This window comes from Loxodonta africana, chromosome 5 (genome assembly GCF_030014295.1).
Source record: "Loxodonta africana isolate mLoxAfr1 chromosome 5, mLoxAfr1.hap2, whole genome shotgun sequence".
In the NCBI taxonomy this organism is placed as follows: Eukaryota; Metazoa; Chordata; class Mammalia; order Proboscidea; family Elephantidae; genus Loxodonta; species Loxodonta africana.
The window spans coordinates 70,609,211-70,629,809 of NC_087346.1; the positions used below are offsets into that span (position 1 = coordinate 70,609,211).

At 40.5% G+C, this 20,599-nt stretch overlaps 1 protein-coding gene across 5 annotated transcripts in view; it reads left to right on the forward strand.

Moving 5' to 3' along the window:
* The first annotated feature begins 218 nt into the window (after positions 1-218).
* Positions 219-20,599, forward strand: part of LIN54 (lin-54 DREAM MuvB core complex component) — an 81,346-nt gene continuing 60,965 nt past the window's right edge. The window contains exons 1-2 of one of the 5 annotated variants that reach the window (XM_003414114.4): positions 219-358; positions 16,922-16,974. In XM_003414114.4, coding sequence (XP_003414162.1) covers positions 16,954-16,974 — 21 coding nt within the window. In that variant the 5' untranslated portion in view covers positions 219-358; positions 16,922-16,953. Of the gene's footprint in view, positions 359-1,003; positions 1,104-2,588; positions 2,698-16,921; positions 17,638-20,599 lie in introns of those variants that run through there. The other 4 variants (XM_010594095.3, XM_023553310.2, XM_003414113.4 and 1 more) reach the window with 4 other exon arrangements.

The following is a 20,599-nucleotide window of genomic DNA, read 5'->3' on the forward strand; positions in this document are numbered from 1 at the left end:
TCCATGCGAAAGATTTGACAGAGAAACCACTTGGAGTCACGTGGAGTTGGAGCGTACTCACGGCGCCTTGCGGAATGACGCGACCTTGGGTTGCCAAGGGGCGGGGCCAGGCTTCGCGGAAGGGGCGGGGCGAAGGAAGCCGACCGGGAAGGCGGGGCGGACGAAGTGGAGGGGCGGGCGAAGAGGGGCGCGCGGGCGGGGAGGGCCCAGCGTATTATGGGATGCGGCGGTGGAATGGCGCTGGGCGCGTGATTTTGAACAAACCCGGGTCTGTGTCTCGGAGGCGCCGCCGCCGCCGCGGCTACTGGGAGCCCAGGGAGCGCGGCGCGAGGAGGAGGCGGCGGCGCCGCCGGCTTTGGTGAGCGTCAGCCCCCGAGATGGGGGCTTTTGAGCCGGAGGGCGGGAAGGGAGCGCCGGCCCCGGCTGCGGGAAACGGCGGGGGCGGAGGGCGCCGGACCGCCCCCTCTGAGAGCCCGGGCGGGGAGCGGGAACCTGCCGGCTGTGGGCCGCGGCGCCCCATCCCTGCGGAAGGGTCCTCGGGTCTCAGCCCCTTTCCGCCGGCGCCCATAAGGGCGGCTGTCACCGGGCAGGGCCGGCACTCAACCGGCCGGCTACCGTTCCCGGCAGCCTGGAGGAAGGGCTCCCGTGGCTGTTGACACAGCGCGGCTAGAGAAGCCGGCCGTGTCGGCCCCGGGTTTCTGGGAACCAGTTTTGCTGCTGTGTCATTTTGTACCGGCCCCTCCTTTCTCTGCTGCCCGCCACCCCATTCTTCCTATGCTCCTTTGTATGCCACCTTCTTCCTGTGTGTCCGTTTTCCTCGCGAAGCCCACCAGCCAAATGTCATAATGTTCCCGAGGTGCATGGGGGAAGGGAGCAGACTGGGACTCAGCTTGGCCAGGCAACGGTAAACAACCAAGCGGAGTGCGAGTGGACCGGACAGCCGGTGGGGCCATAAAGTTTAAAGATAAAGAAACTAGGGAGACTTTACACTCTCAGCGTCTAGCAGGCTGCGTATTAAAAACGGCGATTGGGCTGGGTTGGTGGACAGCACTTGTTGAAGCTGGAATCTACCGACTTTTATACGGAGTTGCCATGCAAGCAAGGTAGGGAAATGAAATGATTTATTCAACATCTACCTCACTTTTCTTAAACGAACTTTTAAAAAAGGTAGTAGAGTGGCCTAATTTTCAACCCTAAATTTCAATTTACTCGTTTCAGATAGGTCTTCTAGATCTTAGGTTGTAGTTGAATGGTATGAATTTCAGCCTTTGAATGGATGATTACCAAATTTTTCCTGAAATTGACGAAGGTGGTCAGTTTAGTTTTCTTTTTTTATGCTCGTTTCATTAGAAGCCCTGTAGCCTATGCTTTCTTGTTACTTCTAAGATGATTAAAAAAATACCTGTCTATGTTCTGTTTTAGTTACTTATGAAACTGCATGATGGGAGGCGCTAGTGGGGGTGGGTGGTAACTCTGGGGTCTTGTTCCAAAGCAAGCTGTTTATTTTCACTGTATTGAACAAATATGTCAGCGGCAGATGGTTTTTTAATTTGGTGACTTGGATCCTAAAAAAGTTTGACAAAGAATTTTAGTTTAGAGCTATATTTTCTATATTTTTAGAAATTGATCATTCATGCATTTATTTCCATAATTGAATCAATACATTTTAAGCTTAGTTGCACTTTGACGTCTTAAACTAATGACAAATCGAAAGTCACGATGTTCCTGGACAGAAATTATCAGATAAAATTAAGTGAAGAGGAAAGTAGTTTGGAGTCTGTTTGTCAGACTGTGTGTTGAAATCTTTATTTAAAAAAAAAAAAAAACTGTTTTGACCACAGTAGTTACATGAGGATCAGTACCTGTAATTTAAAAAGCAGGTATCAGAGAGGTCAAACAGGCATATGGAAATAACTCATTCTGTCAAGGTAGTTCTGACGGTGGAGTAAAATGTCAAGAGTAGGTGAGTGACGTTAAAGGTCTCGATAATGTCTTCAGTGTCTGATACGGACATAGTGAAACGCATTCCATCATCTGTCTCCAGTTGTTTTTCCGAAAATGAAAGAGTTTAGATCCCTTACTGTCTTTATGCCACCCTCCGCATTGCGTTTGCTCTTCAAATAAAAATATGCCTGACTTGGGACCCCGCAGATGGCGGGGCTTCCTTTCGCAGCTCTGCGGGGCTGGCAGGAGCACCATTTTTCGTTCTGGGGTGAAAGGTCTTTGCGTAGGCTGTGTGTACATTTGTGTCTCCCGTGTGCATTTGAAGGTTGGCGGGGCCGGCGGGAGGTTTCCCCGGATATGTGGGTGTGTGCTTTTCGGGAGGGGAGGACCTGGGAGGGGAGGAGGAGGAAGGGGGAGGTGACTGGCGGCGGCGGCGGCGGCCCGGGCTGGGGCTGTCGGGGAAGCTGCTGAGCTGTGATGGTGATGACGAGGTGAAAATGGCGGATCTTTCGAAATACAATCCCGGCCCCTGACATACCAGAGGCGGCGGCTGCGGCGGCGTCGCCACACGGCTCCCTTACCGGTCTCTGGGTACCCTGTAGCGCTCCAGTTTGGGCAAACTGAGAAAGGAAGCGGCTGGCCCGAGCTATCTGGCAGAGGCAAAACAAGCACCGCCCGGGCTCGGAATTGCCCGGGACCTTCTGGAGCCCCCACCTTGGAGCCGGAGGGAGGAGAAAGCGGCAGCCGCTGGAGGTAGAGAAGAAGGGGTACCCGAGGGCCTCTCTGCCTTGAAATCTCTTCATGGGGGGGGAGGGGACATTTGTGTTGTGGATCAACTAATGACTTGTCTGTAGTGCAAAGAATCAGTAGCCTCATAATGACATCAACAGTATTCTTTGGGTGTTAAGAAGGCTCAAATTTGCTCTTATACCTAAGGCTGCTGCCGAGGCCTAAAGGAACCGCTAGCAAATATCTTGATTTCTTGATTTAATAGTTAACCTATCCACTCTGGTTGGTCAACACCAGATGATGTTTAGCAGTTTATGGAGTTGTACGTTTCTTTAAGGAGGCTGAGCATTGGCATTTTATTCTGCATTTTAGATCTGTGTGTTAGGTCATAGTCTATAACTTGTTGGGGTATGGACGGTCACATTTAAGCATATGGACCAGACCAGTTTTCTAACAATTAAAAATGTTGTCTTTTTTGTTTTTTTAATGGCTCTTTCTCCCATAGAGTGACCCGCTTTGCCCCTGCTATTTGGCAAGTAACAATTGAGATACTGTCAGTCATATTTCATACCCGTGTTTTTCAGAGAAACTCTTTCCTAGCCCCATCCATTTCATGAAGTCAGAGAATAAAAGTTTTTACAGTACATTTTATAATCCAAGTGAAATACAGTTCTGGGAATTCTGTTAGTCCCTTATTTTTACCTTCATTGTTAAGACGGGGAATTGCGATTATTGTTGAGGTACCATCTCCTTTGGCTTGATGCAAGCATTTGATGTGAGTACATTAAGTCGGTACATAGATAAATTGAGACCTCAGTTCTGTTCTAAATACTGGACTTGTTAGTCCTTTGTGTAGAGAGTTGAGAATTGCATTGACTGACTTTATGACCAAAAAAATAAAAGCCAAACTCATTGCTGTCGAGTCAGTTCTGACTCATAGCTTCATATTGTAGGTTATCTAAAGACACATGTATGTATTAGATTATTGTGCGAGATCTCTAATGAGTCTGTCTTCTTGCACACAACAGTTGTCATTCGGTGCTGTGGAGTTGGTTCTGACTCACAGCGACCCTGTGTAGAACAAAACGAAACATTGCCTAGTCCTGCAGCATTCTCACAATCGTTGTTGTTTGAGCCCACTGTTGCAGCCACTGTGTCAGTCCATCTTGTTGAGGGTCTTCCTCTTTTTCACTGACCCTCTACCAAGCATGATGTCCTTCTCCAAGTATTGGTCCCTCCAGATAGCATGTCCAAAGTATGTAAGACAAAGTCTCGCCATCCTTGCTTCTAAGCAGCATTATGTCTGTACTTCTAAGACGGATTTGTTAGTTTTTTTAGCAGTCCATAGTATATTCAGTATTCTTCTCCAATACCATAATTCACATGAGTGAATTCTTCTTCAGTCTTCCTTATTCATTGTGCATATGAGGTGATTGAAAATACCACAGCTTGGGTCAGGCATACTGTAATCCTCAACACACAACAGTAGTGTCCTTGAAAAGTAACATGTGAATCAAATTTTTATACATTAACTTGGGGCCCTGTTTTTTTCCCCCCAGCTCTTGTGGGAGAAGGTTGAGTTAGTGACTCTGAGTATATGAAAAGTGAACAGAGAGGTAAATATTCAAGACATGCCTACTGGTAATGTTTATAATTAGCAGTGAATAATTTTCCTTATCCTCAAATTGCCTACGAAGAGATGATGCCATAGCTATGTCATACAATATCATATATTTTGTATTCAGAGTATAATTGTTTTTTGTGTGTATAGCTTGCACATTTGGCTTCTCACCACTAAAAGAATAAAGGACAGAAAAAAAAATTAGGGGAAGTACCTGAGAGATACTTTAGATCTAGTTAATGAAGTTTTAAAAATCATTTGTCTGATGCTCTTGGATTATCCATTAGGAATTTGTTTTTATTTTACAGCATTTATGGTACAATTATTTGGGCCATAACAACCCAACTGTTAAATTAGTAGCAAGATTAAGAATTTTAAAAATAACTAAAATAAAAGATTAAAATCCCTTTTTATTGGTTTTCTTTTAATCACAGGGTTATTTTTGTGATTTTTTGTGATTGTCTTTAAAGCCAGTTCTCAGAATTATTGTGGTTAGAACAATTGTCTACTTCTTAATAACTGAAGCTGTGTTAGGAAAAAATGAAGGAAGATTCATGCCACTGGAGATAGTCTGGGATCTTTTTTTTCTTTTTGGAAAAATGTTACAGATTTTCATTACTTCCTTCAGGTACTTCTTTTGGGTGTCTGTTATGTCTCACATACTATACTAAGCCTCAGGGATAAAATAACCTGAATATTACTGCATCAAGAGAGCTTCCAGTTTAGGAATCACTGGAGGTAAATTTGGATGGTTGGATAGGGCCTAATGCAGAAGGCCTTGAGAGTTATAGAAAATTTTTGAGGAGAGTGACAGCCTCAGAGATGCACTCTAGGGAGATATATTCTGTAGCTGTTATGTAGGATGAATTGTAGGTGAGAGTAGATGGAGGTAAAAATACTCTAGTCTCTGAGGCTGTCAATCAGAAATTTTCTGTTAACTCTCAAGGCCTTCTACATTGATGGTGCAATGGTTAAGCGCTTGGTGGTTAACCAGAAGGTTGGCGATTTGAACCCACCACCCACATCCTGGGAGAAAAGACCTGGTGATCAGCTTCCATAAAAATTTCAGCCTAGGAAACCTTATGGGGCAGTCTGCTCTGTCCTATAGGGTCACTTTGAGTCAGAATTGACTCAGGGCATGCCACAGCAAGGCTTCAAGCTTTGCAGACTTGGCAGCTCTTGGTTGCCTTGGGGAGGAGACAGTTATGAAAGGGTAATTTGCACAATATATGACAGATTAATTATTTCTATGGAGAGAGAGACATCAAAGATGACAAGATCATAAACCTTGGTGTTTGATGAAATATTGAGTGCTGTTAAAGAAAAAAAAAGAGAGAAATCAGAGGAAAAGCTAATTTAGATAAAGAGGAAAGGAACTTACACTTGAATTACAATCAGAGCTTCCAACAGGTTTGAACTAGTATAGTCATGGCCAATAAAGCAAAACTGGAAAAGGTCCAAATTTTAAAAATTTGGGTGGTCCAGCACCATAGCTAGAACAGAAAAAATACGAGTCAAAGGCCTGGAATGGAGACTCTGGAGAGGCGTAGTGAGCCCTTTCAGGAGCCTAAGGTATGCGGTTGGGTCATTGCCATGACTGAGAAAAGCAACACGCTTTCAGAGCTGCGGGGTCGGCCGCCATCTTTGAGTGGGGCACCGCTGTTTTCGACTCTGCACAAAATCCCACCGCAAGGGATTTCGTTGCTGTGCAACAGTTACACTGCCATTGTTTTCTTGGGGGAAGATTGAGTTTCTAGCAGGGCTCTGACTCGTAATTTTTCCCATTCTGGTTATGGTTCTAGTGCACCCAAATTTTAAAAAAATTCGGGTCTGTTCTAGTGTCGCTTCCTTGGCCATGATTGAACTGGGAAGAACCAGTTTGAAGCCCTGGTTACAATGTAACTACATAGGTATCTTCACAGTAACCCGCAAGTAATCTGAGACAGATTGGTTAGGGTCACATGACAACTAAGAGAGCCAAGATTTAGAACTGGGTCATTTTGACTTGAATCTCCGTGTTTTTTCCACCATATTAGTCTTAAGCATGGATAGTGATCAAAACAAAACAAAACAAAAAAATCCATTGCCGTTGATTCTGACTCAGCGACCCTATTGGACAGAGTAAAACTGCTCCATAGGGTGCCCAAGGCTGTAAATCTTTACAGAAGCAGTCTGGAAAGTCTTTCTCCCTTGGAAAGAGTTCGAACCATTGATCTTTGGGTTATCAGCTGAGCGTCTAACTACTGCACCACCAGTGCTCCTTCAAACAATTATACGGTCCCTTTTTAAAGGAAAACCAAAATTACAGGTCATCAGTATCGGCCTCAATGAATTTTCTGTTGTATTAAAATATTTTATATAGAGAGAGGTAAATTCCATATATAGGCTTATGCTTATTGCTTTTATCCAAATATAAAGCAAATTAAATCAGGTTGATGGATGATGATGTTTTGCTGAAACTAAATCTTTCTTTGCATGGGGAATTACTAGTGTCTGCTTTAGCACAGGTGTGCTGTTTGTCTGTACTGTGATGACTCAATTCCTGTACCACTTTTCTGTCTAAACACTACAAAGCTTTCATCCTTAAATCACAGGTGAGGTGGTTTGGCTTTAGCTGCTGTAGAATCAGCCCTTGGCTCACGGTGGCCCCATGTACAACAGAGCAAAACAAAATGCTGCCCAGTCCTGTGCCATCTCTATGATCCGTTGTGGATGGAATCTAGATCACCAGGCCTTTCTTCCTAGGCTGCCTTAGACTGGAAACTCCAGTGAAACCTGTTCAGCATCGTAGCAACACACAAGCCTCCACTGATAGACAGGTGTTGCCTGTGCCTTGGCCAGGAATCAAACTCAAGTCTTCAGCATGGAAGGCGAGGATTCTACCACTGAACTACCATTGCCCTTCCTTGCTCTTTAGTGCACCCTAATTCTAGTACCATTGATTTGATTTTGGATATGCAGTGATTATCCAGATGATCCAGAAAACACTTTTTTTTTTTTAAGATTATCAGAATGAAAATGCAAACTTTTCAAATCTTCTTCAGGAGCTCGTGGCTTAAAAAAAGAACTCATGGCTTACAGTCTACTGCTCCAGTTTGAGAAATGTAATTGTGTACCTGTTTCTTGAGTTGCTGATGTTTGGTTTTAGAAATCAAAGCTAAAATCCAAATGGTGTAGTTACTAACCAGTTAGTGCTGGTGGTAAACTCTAGTTACAGAACTGTAGTTCTTGAACATTCCGATTATGTCTGTTTAAACCTTTGACATATTATGCTCCCATTTGTAATGTGATTGATCACCACTTCATATTATTATGTGCAAGAATGAAAATAATTAACCCAAATTGTCCTCCTCCTGTAATTAAGAACAGTGTTTCAGCTGTGGTAACATATCATAAGAAACTCTTAAAAACTGTAAAAGCATAGAGCATTTGTTATTTTTCTATTTTATTTATTTTATATTTAGTTCACGTCTTTTTATTGTCACCATCCTTAATTAGACCCTTTCATTTATCTGTATCTTGAACTAATTACTGTAATAGCCTTCTAACTAGCTGCCCTGCCCCCAACCCAACAAAATACTTAGATGAGGTTAATCCTCCCCAAGTACAGCTGTGATCGTGTCATTCCCCTATTGATTTCTAAATTCTTTAAGGCAAGGTCTTGGATTAATTTCCTGTAATGCCCTCCACAAAGTTTGGATGACATACATTTTTGTTAAACAATTGATAAAAATCAAGCTAGTTAAAAGCTAAAAGAACCTTGTAGATTTTAAGATGGAATGCAATTATAGTGGATGTTAGTTACAAACTAAATCTGAGTATTTAAAAAATTATTTGAAAGGGAGTTTCTTAGCTTGTTAGTGTGCCTTATGGTGATGTGGGCTGTTATTATTATTTTGAAGTGGTCCAGAGCATCATACTAAACCCATCCTACTCAAATATAGAAACAAAAGGCCAACATAAATAATTATGGAGTTTTAGATGACACTCCCTTTTCTGTGATTAGTTTATTCATTCTTCAGATTTGTATGAAGAGATTATCATTTTCTAGCTCTGCTCTAAGCCCTGGGAATAGGGGATACAGTAGTGATCAAGATAGACAAGTCTCTGCCCTCATGGAATTTACATTCTAAAGAAGTGGGAGAAATGGAATCAGACTATAAATAAATAAAAAAATTTTTTTCTGATTTTGAGAGCTGCTGTGATGGCTAAAATTTGGGTAATGGGATAGAGTGCCTGGGGCAGTGAAAGTGAGGGCTTCAATTTCTAGTTGCCGTCAAGTTGATTCCAACTCTTATGGTGACCTGATGTGTGTCGGTAGAATTAGGGTTTTCAATGGCTGATTTTTCAGGAATAGATCACCAGGCCTTTTTTCCAAGGTGCCTCTGGGTAAACTTGAACCTCCAACCTTTTGGTTAGCAGTCAAGTGCAGTTAAGTCTACCACCCAGGAACTCTGAAAGTGAGGATATGGGTGCTATTTTAGAGAGGTTTTATAAACTTAATACAGTTGAGCCAGATTTAGAAATCATTAGGCTTTCTGAAAGGAACGAATCTTTAATTCTCATTTGACTTAAGCCATTTAACCATGTTAAGCTGTAAGGGCAAAAAAACTCATTTTATTGGCTTCCAGGAACATATTTTGCCTTTAGAACTTTTGTCCTTTGAGTTAAAATATTAGAGACATAGAGAATGCATTATAGTCTCTGGATTCTTTCCCTACCATACCTTGACAGATCACCCCTCTTATAGGGGAGGTGAAAAGCTCCTTGGTTTCTTGTCCTGTGAAGGAGGGAAATATGGGATTCTCTACTTTTTTGGACATGGTCCTCAACACAGTGATGGTGATGTTGCATGTGCTAGTGCATATCTTCCATTCCTGAAGGTTAAAATTAGGATGATGATTCATGCAACTAGATGGTCAAACCCTTTCCTGCCATGCCACAAGCTCCTTTTGAAGGTTTTCTTTTAGCACAGGCTACCATGCCCTCCACGTGGCCCTGAATGAAACAAATATGGATGTCTAATCATAAAGCTGTCATTGTTAGTCTGTTCAGAGAGAGACCCTTAGCCCTGTAACTCTTTGTTTCCTCTAACAGCACAAATAAAAAGACATGTTCTTCCTAATAACTGAGCTTATGTATATATGAACAAAAGCAAAATATATGAAGTAGAAATAAGCCGAAGAGGAAAAATACACAATCATATTTGGGTATTTTAACAATTTCTCTCAGTAATTGATAGGACAATAAAAAGTCAGTAAGGATATAGAAGATCTGAGCAGCACTATCAACCAACTTGACCTAATTGACATTTACATAACGCTACCCTCAGCAACTACAAGATACACATTCTTGTCAAGTGCACGTGGAAAGTTCACCAAGGTAGATGGTATGTACACTGGGCCATAAAACAAGCCTTTAATTTCAAATGGTGGAAATGTTACATAGTGTGTTCTCTGACAGTAATGGAATAAATTAGAAACCAATAATAAGATCATTATAAAATCCCCAAATATTTGAAAATTAAATATCACACTTTATATTATCCATGCAGGAGGCTCAGGTTTGATTCCTAGCGAGTTCACTTCATGCAGCTACCACTCGTCTTGTTAGTGGAGCCTCACATGTTGCTATGATGCTGAACAGGTTTCAGCGTATCTGCCAGACTAAGAAGGACTAGGAAGAAAGGTATTTCTACTTGGTATTCTACTTCCAAAAACTAGCCAATGAAAACCCTGTGGATAACAACAGTGCGATCCCCAGTCACTCATGGGAATGGCGCGAGTCCAGGATAGCATTATGTTCCATTTTGCATAGGGTCACCATGAATTGGTGGCCAATGGCAGCTAACAACAATATCATACATGTGTCAAAAGAAGAAATCATAAGAAATTTAGAGAAGATTCTGAAGTGAATGATAATAAAAACCTTGAAATTAGTGGGATGTGGCTGAAGCAGTGTTGAAGGAAATTTATAATATTAAGTGGTTATATTTAAAAAGACAAAAGACTTAAAATTAGTGATCTAAGCCAGGGGTTTGCAAACTTTTTCAATCAGATAACAAAGATTTTAGGCTTTGCAGTCTGCATAAGCCTCTCACATATTCTTTGCCATTTTTTTTTTAACCATTTAAAAATGTGAAAACCATTTTTAGCTGGAGGGCCATACATAAACAGGCCATGGATCTGATTTGTACTACAGGCAGTAGTTTGCCAAACTCTGATCTAAGCTTCCATTTTAAGATTCTAGAGGGAAAAATTTAAACCTAAAGTAATCAGAAGGAAGAAGATTAAAAGTAGCAGTTGATAAAATAAAAAAAAAAAAATGGACAAATGATGGAGAAAATCAGTAAAACCAAAAATGGTTCTTTAAAAATATCAATAAAATTGAAAAATACCCTGTTAGACTGATTAGTAAAAGTGAGAGAGAGAGAAAAAGAGTGAAAACACAAATGACCAGCCTGAGGAATGAAAGAAGAGACATCTTTACAGATTTTACAGGTGTTAAAGAAATATTACGTGCAACTTTATGCTAATAAATTTGATAACTTTGAGGAAATGGAAAGTTCTTTGGAAGATATAAGCATTCAAATATCAAAGGTTATTCAAGAAGAAAGATATAACCAGAATAGCTGTATATCTATTTAAAGAAATTGAACTTATAGTTAAAAGTCTTCTCACAAGAAAGCTTAAGGTCTAGATAGCTTCACTGGTGAATTCCACCAGACATTTCAGGAAGAAATATTAACAATTCTACACAAACTTCCTGAAAATTGGAGAGGTGAGAACGTGCTCCAACTCATGAAACAATCATTATCCTGATACCAAAGCCAGACAAAGACATATACAAGAAAATTACAGACCAATATTCCTCATGAACATTGACAAAAATACTTAACAAAATATTAGCAAATAGAATCCAGAAATATATAAAAAATATAATACACCATGACCAAGTGGGATTTATCCCCGGAATGTAAAATTGGTTTAACACTCAAAAATCAATCGATGTAATTCACCATATTAACAGACTAAAATAGAAAAGCCATATGATCATCTCAATAGTTGTAGAAAAAGCAAAGGACAGAATTAACAGTGGCTCGATTTGACTCCTTGCCCCATAGGGCTTCCAAGGCTGTAAATATTTATGGAAGCAGACTGCCACATCTTTCTCACACAGAGCTCCTGGTGGTTTTGAACCGCTGACTTTTTGGTTAGCAGTCAAAAGCTTTAACCACTGCACCACCAAGGCTCTTACCTGGTAAGGGGAATCTATGAAAAACCTGCAGCTAACAGGTAAGATTGGGAATAAGTCAAGGATGTTTGCTCTCACTACTTTTATTTAGTGTTTTACTGGAGGTCCTAGCCAGTGTAGTAAGGCAAAATAAAGAAGTAAAAGGCTTACAGATTGAGAAGGAAGAAATATATTATTCATAGACAACATGATTGCCTTTGTGGAAAATCCTAAGGAATCTGTAGAAAAGCTACTAGAATTAATAAGTGAGTTTAGCTAGCTTACGGGATATAAGGACAGTATACAAAAATCAGTTGTGTTTCTACTGGCAACAAACAATTGAAAAATGAGAAAAAAACACCAATTATTATTTATCTTATTGTGCTTTATGTGAAAGTTTACAGAGCAAATGAGCTCACTCAAAAATTTATTCACAGATTATTTTATGACATTGGTTGTAATACCCACGATATGTCAACATTCTTCCCCTTTCACTCTGGGTTCTCTGTTTCTATTTGTCTAGTTTGCCCATTTAGTTTCATACAGATGATTGATCTAAGAAGCACCTGCCGTACATGTGTTTTTGATTGTTTTATAGGCCTGTCTAAGCTTTGGCTGAAAGGTGAACTTTGAGAGTGGCTTCAATTCTGAGTTATCAGGATGTCCAGGGGCCATAGTCTCAAGGGTTCCTCCAGTCTGTCAGACCACTAAGTCTGGTCTTTTTTGTGTATTTGAATTTTGTTCTACATTTTTCTGCTGCTCTGTCTGAGAGCCTCTATTGTGATCCTGGAAGAAAGACCAATTACAATAGCATCAAAAACCAAGAAATACTTAGGGGTATATTTAGCAAAATATGTACAAGATTTATACGCTTGAAGTACAAAACATTGCTGAGATAGAGAATATACTGTTGGGAGGCAGTTTTCTATGTATCTTCAAATATTTGCACCTCTTGCAAATGAGACAGACTGCTCTTGAAAATCTTTCAAGGATGCTTGTATAGCAAACAGCCTTGGATGACAGAGATTGTGTCTCCCATTGGAGCAGAAGGGCAGATTTGCTTATTGTCCAGTATAATAAAGGTAGTATTTTCATCTGGGCAAAGGGCAGATTTGCTTGCAGTCCATTTTAAAAGATTTGGGTTCCCTGAACTCAGGGTTCCTTAGTTGTGATGCTGGTCCACTGCATGCGCAGCATCTGCTTGAGTACCTCCACTTGACGCCATGAAACTTAGGGGCAGGATGGAACTGATATACACAAGATGCTCATGTTTCTTGCTGTGCTGTGAATAGTAAGCTTTTTGTCTCTGATCCGAGACTACTGTGTCTTCTGCCAGTACCATGAAATAATAGTACTGCTATAGGCAAGAAGGATATAAAATCACAGACTCCTCATGGCTCTTGACAGTTTTGGCAATGAGGATGGAGAGCTGACAGAGACATGGCTTTCTGAAAGAGAAAGGATGAGCGCCTTGTAGGCTGGGTTATAGGATATGTAAAGACTCTCTGGCATCCAGTAGTAAATATTGTCATTCAAGTGGTGGGCAAGGATGGGGGTAAGAGTCTCCCAATCTTCCCCTGTTAATGAATATTTAGAGGCAGGGTTGAAATAGGCCGCCTGAATGGTGGCTGAATACTCAACTCCGCGGCCCCAGCTGAAAAACAGTGTGGTTGTAGTTGCTGAGTCAAGGACTCCCCCTCCAGAATGGTGTCAGCAATGAGAATATAGAGCTGTGGGTGGATCAAAAATATTATAGGTTTGTTTGGTTGAGCAACAGAGGTGGGTGCTTGAAACTGAAAGTAAATGCACGACTGCCACTGTCTCCCTCCATGACCGACCTCTCCCTGCATCTACACTTTGACTTCAGGTACTTTAAGGACATAGATGAATAAGGGCTGGGCTAGGGTCTCCTTGTCCTTAAGGGGGACTGAAGGCCATCTAAATGTCTGAATACTCTGGGTAGCTTCAGGGAGAGGTAGGAGTCCAACTTGTATGACTCTGTTGGGTACAATGTCCGACTCGTCATCCTACCTGGTTCTGTGCGGGGAGGGGCATCCAGATTCAACTGATGGGGTTTGGCAAGGGGAAGGGAAGCCAATGTGACTTTGTGGGCGGGTCCTTTGGTGTTGTACACTGTTACTGTGCCTTCCATTGCTGAATGTATAACTGGTGTTAATGTTTTTACTTGCTTGTACTGTGACTGTCCATGGAAGTTTTTCTTGATCAGGAAAAGCCCCATGTAGAGAAGTACTAGTACTCTGGGGTCCCACAACCCTAGTGACTCCTTCAAGCTACATGTTATTGTGACTGATAATTTCGCAGCATATATAATTACTCATGCAATTCAACAAATAAGACAAAAAAAAAATCCAGTTTTTAAAAAAGGTCAAAAGACTTTAACAGACGCTTTGCAAATAGACAGTAGGCATGTGAAAATGTACTCAACATCGTTAGTCATCTGCAATTTCAAATTAAAACCACAATGAGATACTACTTCACCACTAACCAAACCCCAGTGCCGGCCGTCAAGTTGATTCCAAGTCATAGCAACCCTATAGGACAGAGTAGAACTGCCCCATAGAGTTTCCAAGGAGGGCCTGGCGGATTCGAACTGCCAACCCTTTGGTTAGCAGCCGTAGCCCTTAACCACTACGCCACCAGGGTTTCTACTTCACCACTAGAATGACTAAATTTAAAAAGGCTGACAATATCAGTTGTTGGTGAGGATGTGGAGCAGCTGGAACTCTCATACATTGCTGATGCATGCATGATATGGTATAGCCAAGTTTGGCAGTTTCATGCAAAGTTAAAAATAAACTTACCTGATGATCCAGCAGTTACACTTCTAGGTATTTACTCAAGAGAAGTGAAAACATATGTCCGTGGAAAACTTGACTATTCATAGAAACATTATTCATATTCCCAAACTGTGAACAATCCAAGTGTTCATCAGCAGTTGAATGAATGAACAAATTGTGATATATTTGTACAATGGAATACTATTCAGCAATAAAAAAAAGGAAGAGGACTATTAATAAGTACAACAATAAAGATAAATCTCAAAAAACCTGCTGAGACCAGACTTAATGGTCTGACTGAGACTGGAAGGACCCCCGTGGTCATGGCCCCCAGACCCTCTGTTGCCCCAGGACAGGAACCATTCCCGAAGCCAACTCTTCAGACATGGGTTGGACTGGACAATGGGTTGGAGAGGGATGCTGATGAGGAGTGAGCTTCTTGGATCAGGTGGACACTTGAGACTATGTTGCCATCTCCTGCCTGGAGGGGAGATGAGAAGGTGGAGGGGGTTAGAAGCTGGCAAAAAGGACACAAAAAGAGATTGGAGGGAGAGAGCAGGCTGTCTCATTAGGGGGAGAGTAATTGGGAGTGTGTAGCAAGGTGTATATGGGTTTTCGTGTGAGAGACTGACTTGATTTGTAAACGTTCACTTAAAGCACAATGAAAATTATTAAAAAAAAAAAAAACCTGCTGAGAAGAAAAACTCATTGTATATGTTTAATTCTTCTATGTCACCAGAACATAATATATGATTCAATTTATGTGACCTTTTAAAAGAGACAGAAAGGCAAAGCTAATCTATAGAGATAGAACAGATCAGTGGTTGCATAGGCTGGAGTTTCAAGGTGGGGTATTGACTGTAAAGTAATTGTTGTTAGCTGCTTTTGAGGAGTCTGACTCATGGCAACCTCATGTATGTAGAATAGAGCTGGTCTATAGAGTTTTCAAGGCTGTGACCTGGAAGCAGATCAGGAGGCCTGTCTTTCCAGGTGCCTCTGGGTAGGTTTGAATCACCAACCTTTCAGCTAGTAGTTGAGTGCTTAACTGTTTGCACTACCTAAGGACTCCTGTAAAGGAGCAGACTTGTTTTTCTCTATTTTTAAATGCCAGTGGTAAAAATTAAAGACAATATAATTTTATGATTAAAATAAGGAACTTTGGTATCCTGAATACGTGAGTTTGAATCCTGACTCTACTGTTTACTGTGTGACCTTGGGCAAATTCACCTTTTCAAGTTTCTTCATCTGTAAAATGGTAATGATAATGGTACCTATCTAAAAGAGTTGTTGTGAGGATTAAATAAAATAATGCCATCACTGGTAGATAGTAAGTTCTCAGTAATGATGATTAATTCTTGATAGTATTAGTATTTGATGATGCTAATAATTATAGTTTACTATTAAGGTCTGTTTCTTTTAGTCTTGGGATGGGTATTGAATTTTTTATATTTTAAAAATGGGAGTAAAAGAAAAAATTGTTAGATTCCTGTGCATCTTTGATGTTCTCTGGATAAATAACTTAGTGCTATTTAGTCAGTCATGAAGATAATGTGCTGTCTTTACTATGTGAAGATAATGGTATTGCTTCCTTTATTGGAAGTTTTGTATAACCTTTGGCTAAAGGTATTGCAGTCTGATTTGTCCATAATCTGCTTTGCTATTTTTACCATTTTTTTTTTTTCCCTTTATGTGATCTGGCTGTACACCTCTTAAATGATCCCCTATTTGACATTTTAAATGACTGAGGGGGATTTGCAAATCTTCTTTTCAAATGATGGTTTCCTTGGTATGAAGCTAATTGATCAAACTTGGGCCAAATAAGCCATTTGACCTGCAGTCACTGAGCTGGATTATTGTACAAACTCCTTTGACATTAATTTGGGTATTTAAAGGATTTTATAATGGGCATACCAAAAAAAAAAAAAAAAACCCCAAACCCATGGCCGTTAAGTTGATTCTGACTCACAGCAGCCCTACTGGGCAGAGAAGAAGCACCCCATAGTGTTTCCAAGGAGTGGCTGGTAGATTCGAACTGCTGTCCTTTTGGTTAGCAGTTTAACTCTTAACCAGGGTGCCACCAGGGCTCCATAAATGGTATAGTACCCTCATGTTAGGACTTAGCTCATTGGAGATTTGAAGATATTTTCTATTGTCTGTTAACATTTAAATCCGTATTTCCTTGTAAATCAGCAGTCTTCAGGTCTTTCAGTGTGGGGGAGAGACAAAACTGGAAAGAGATAAGATGGTCAGACACATCAAAGATTTAAAAGTTTTATGAGAGGGCATCAGAAAGCCATTTCCTATCATTACATGACTTATTGTTGCCTGAATGCAGTGTACTTTTGAGTTGAAACATGAGCAAATGAGAATGTTTGCTTCTAGTTTTGGGTCCATTATAACTTTATTTCAGATACTTGAATGCTGCGAATGTGTTAAAATGGTTTAACCCAAATAAGCATCAGGAATAGCCTTCATTCAATTATAGATCAATAAAAAGTGGTTATTTTGTCACTTGTGTTTTTCTTGAATAGTTTTTTTCTTTTAAATCTGTTTTGAACCAGTAAGTAAACTATTCATTTTCCAACTTTTATTGCAGCAGCTGATCAGCTTTCTAGCAGGAGAACGATCATGGAGGTGGTGCCAGCTGAGGTGAATAGTTTGCTTCCAGAGGAGATAATGGACACTGGTATAACGTTAGTGGATGATGATAGTATTGAGGCTGTTATTGTTTCATCCCCAATTCCCATGGAGACAGAACTGGAAGAAATTGTCAACATAAATTCTACTGGTGACTCTACAGCCACGCCCATTTCCACGGAACCAATCACAGTGTACAGTAACCACACTAACCAAGTTGCAGTGAATACCACAGTTACTAAAGCAGATTCTAATACCACAGTGAAACCAACTTTTCCAAGTGGCCTTCAAAAACTTGGTGCTCAGACTCCTGTGACTATATCAGCCAATCAGATTATTTTAAACAAAGTATCACAGACATCTGATCTTAAACTTGGCAATCAGACCCTTAAACCAGATGGACAGAAGTTAATTTTAACAACTTTGGGCAAGTCTGGTTCACCAATTGTTTTAGCATTACCCCATAGCCAACTACCCCAGGCTCAGAAAGTTACAACTCAGGCCCAGTCAGGAGATGCAAAGTTACCACCACAGCAAATTAAAGTAGTTACCATTGGAGGGAGGCCAGAGGTGAAACCTGTCATTGGTGTCTCAGCATTGACCCCAGGAAGTCAACTGATTAATACTACAACTCAGCCCTCTGTGGTACAGACCCAACAGTTAAAAACAGTACAGGTAAAAAAAAGGAGGCTTATTATTAAAATGCATGTTAAAAAATTGAATGGATTCATAGTTGTGTTTGTAGGGTGATTAAGTGCGTAGCTGTTACTGAATTCTTTTGAATGATGCTTTTAGTAATTGTACGGATTTTTTTAAAGTTTGATTATGTCCATTGCTTATGAAATTTTTTGCCAGAGAACTTATAGCAAATAGAATTTTGGTTCATTTTCAAATTATTTTCTGTATAGCCTTCTCCTTAAATCCATTTTATTTATAGTGGTAGTTTGATTCCATGGATATTTTACTGGGATGAAGTTGCCAGAATTGCTGCTGTGCTACTAAAAAATCACTCGAGACAAATTTTTTTTTTCAGTTAACAAATGGCCCAGGCAGGAAAACTTTGCTGCTTTGAGAAACCCTTGGAGCCAGGAATAATGCATATTAGCTAGTGCGGGCACATCTTTGGAGTTTATTGTTTATTGCCATCATTTATGTTTGCAGTGTGGAAAAGGCAGTACCATGTGATACAACGTAACAGGCTTTAGAGTTGGACCACCTGGGTTTAAGTTACCTCTGTGTTACCCTACCAGCTGTGGAACTTCGGGTGGTTTACTTATGTTTGAGTTTGTGACTTTAGCTATAAGATGGTTATTTAATCATAATGAAATATATGGTAAATGACAAGTATCCAGTATTTTTCTTAAAACTTCGAGGATCCTTCAAAATGCTACCTATTATTAGTATGAATAGGCCTCTAAAGTAGAAGGTTACCAGAGCATTTATTAAATGGGTCCCAATTTTTCATGCTCCAATAGGCGTTTTTAGGTTATCACTACTCTTAGAAATATAATTATCCACTTGATACCAGGGAACACAAATACCTGTTTGAAAGAGTTACCTCTTTGAAGAAAGAAGGCATGAGTTAAACTAATAAAAAGCCAGTTATAAAAGGAAGTAGGAAGGTTTGGGGAACTATATCCACTGTCAGCTGATATTTTCTTACTATATGGCAAAAGAATTAGAAATATTTTTCAAGAACTTGGTATTTAGAACTTTGTAAGATTTCTCAAACCTTGTAATTTGCCCGTGTCCCTTCAGCCACTGGCAAACATTCTTTAGTGCCCTTTTCTTTCTTGTTCATTATCATCTCCCACTTATCTCTGGCTTCCTTTTATTTCTTACTTTTGATGGGGGTCTCTTGACTGAGATACCCTGTCACTGTCAAGCATCTTGCCTCAGCTTGATTTTTATCAGTTTTGAAACTTGTTTTTATTGGTTTACCAGAAGTTTATCTGGCTTTGGCAGTGTGGATCATAACCGTGTTCATAAGAAACAAAACAGAAACCAGATTGTCACTTTTTTATTTATAAGAGCATTGTGTACATACCATTTTAATGACCAGTGTACTTGTGTCCACTAGTTTTCTACTGTAATCCCCTAAATACTAATAAAAACAAAGACTGGGGTCTGATTCTTATAACTTGTTTTATTTTTGTTACTTTTATAAAACTGATTCTTTTCGTATAAAAAAAAGAACTTCTATTTAACAAAACAGCAAAAACAAAAGAAACCCCAGTTTGGCTATTGTTCTACTTGTCCAGTTATTTGTAGGCAACTCAGATCTTTCCAACTCAGAAGTAACCTGCAGAGCTCTGATACACTGGGGGGAAAAAAGTGAAAAGCTACACATGTGTATTTTTCCTTTTTAGGCACCAGAATATTTGATCTAATATTACATGGTGTATATGATTCTCTGATTTTTCCCCCTAAACAGTCCTCAGCATTGTCTTAAGTTTAATCAGAGTGTTAAGATTGTTAGGGTATAGACGGCAGGTAAGGGTGGAAGGAGACCCATCTTGAAAAATAAAAGATGTGGCAGTGGAGGCCAGAGGCAATAACAAAGAGGTACGTTGTTGTTGTTAGGTGCCATTGAGTCAGTTTCGGTTCGTAGTGACCCTGTGAACAACAGAATGAAATACTGCCCGGTCCTGTGCCATCCTTAAAATCGTTGCTCTTTGAGCCCATTGTTGCAGCCACTATGTCAGTCCATCTCATTGAGGGTCATCCACTGTTTCACCGATCCTGTATTTTACCAAGCATGATGTCCTTCTCCAGGAACTGGTTGGTCCCTCCTAATAACATCTCCAAAGTACGTGAGACTTAAGAAGAGGAAGAGACAAGGTGGTAACATTCCTCAGTAAGATGGTCCCTACATAGTTAAACCTTAAACCAAAGAAATAGTCTCCATAGGCAGTCCTGTCCTGGCTTTTAAATGTTAACAGAGACAGATGAGAGACAAGAAGGGTATAAAACCGTAAGAGAAGGACTGTCGGGGCTCTCAGATTTTCTCTATATCTGAGTAGCCCGCTTGACGCTTCCTAGTCAAGTGTGCTTTTACTACTAACCCTCTGCTTGCTAATAAACCTCTGCTCGCTTGGCAAAAAAAAAAAAGTATGTGAGACAAAGTCTTACCATCCTCACTTCTAAGGAGCATTCTGGCTGTATTTCTTCCAGGACAGATTTGTTCCTTCTTCTGGCAGTCCATGATATTCTCAGTATTCTTCACCAACACAGTAATTCAAAGGCATCAATTCTTCTTTGGCCTTCCTTATTCATTGCCCAGCTTTCACATGCATACGAGGCGATTGAAATACCATGGCTTGTGTCAGGCTCACCTTAGTCCTCAAAGAGGTGTTTAACAAAAGCAAAAACCCAATGTCCTTGAGTCAATTCCGACTCACAGGGACCCCAAGGACAGAGTACAACTGCCCCATAGGGTTTCCAGGAAGTGGTTGGTGGATTTGAACTGCTGGCTTTTTAGTTAACAGCTGAGCTCTTAACCACTGCACCACCAGGGCTCCCAAAGAGGTATAACCTGTTAACCTCTTGCTGTTGAGTCCATTCTGACTCATAGCGACCCTATAGGACAGTGTAGAACTGCCCCATAGAGTTTCCAAGGAGCACCTGGTAGATTAGA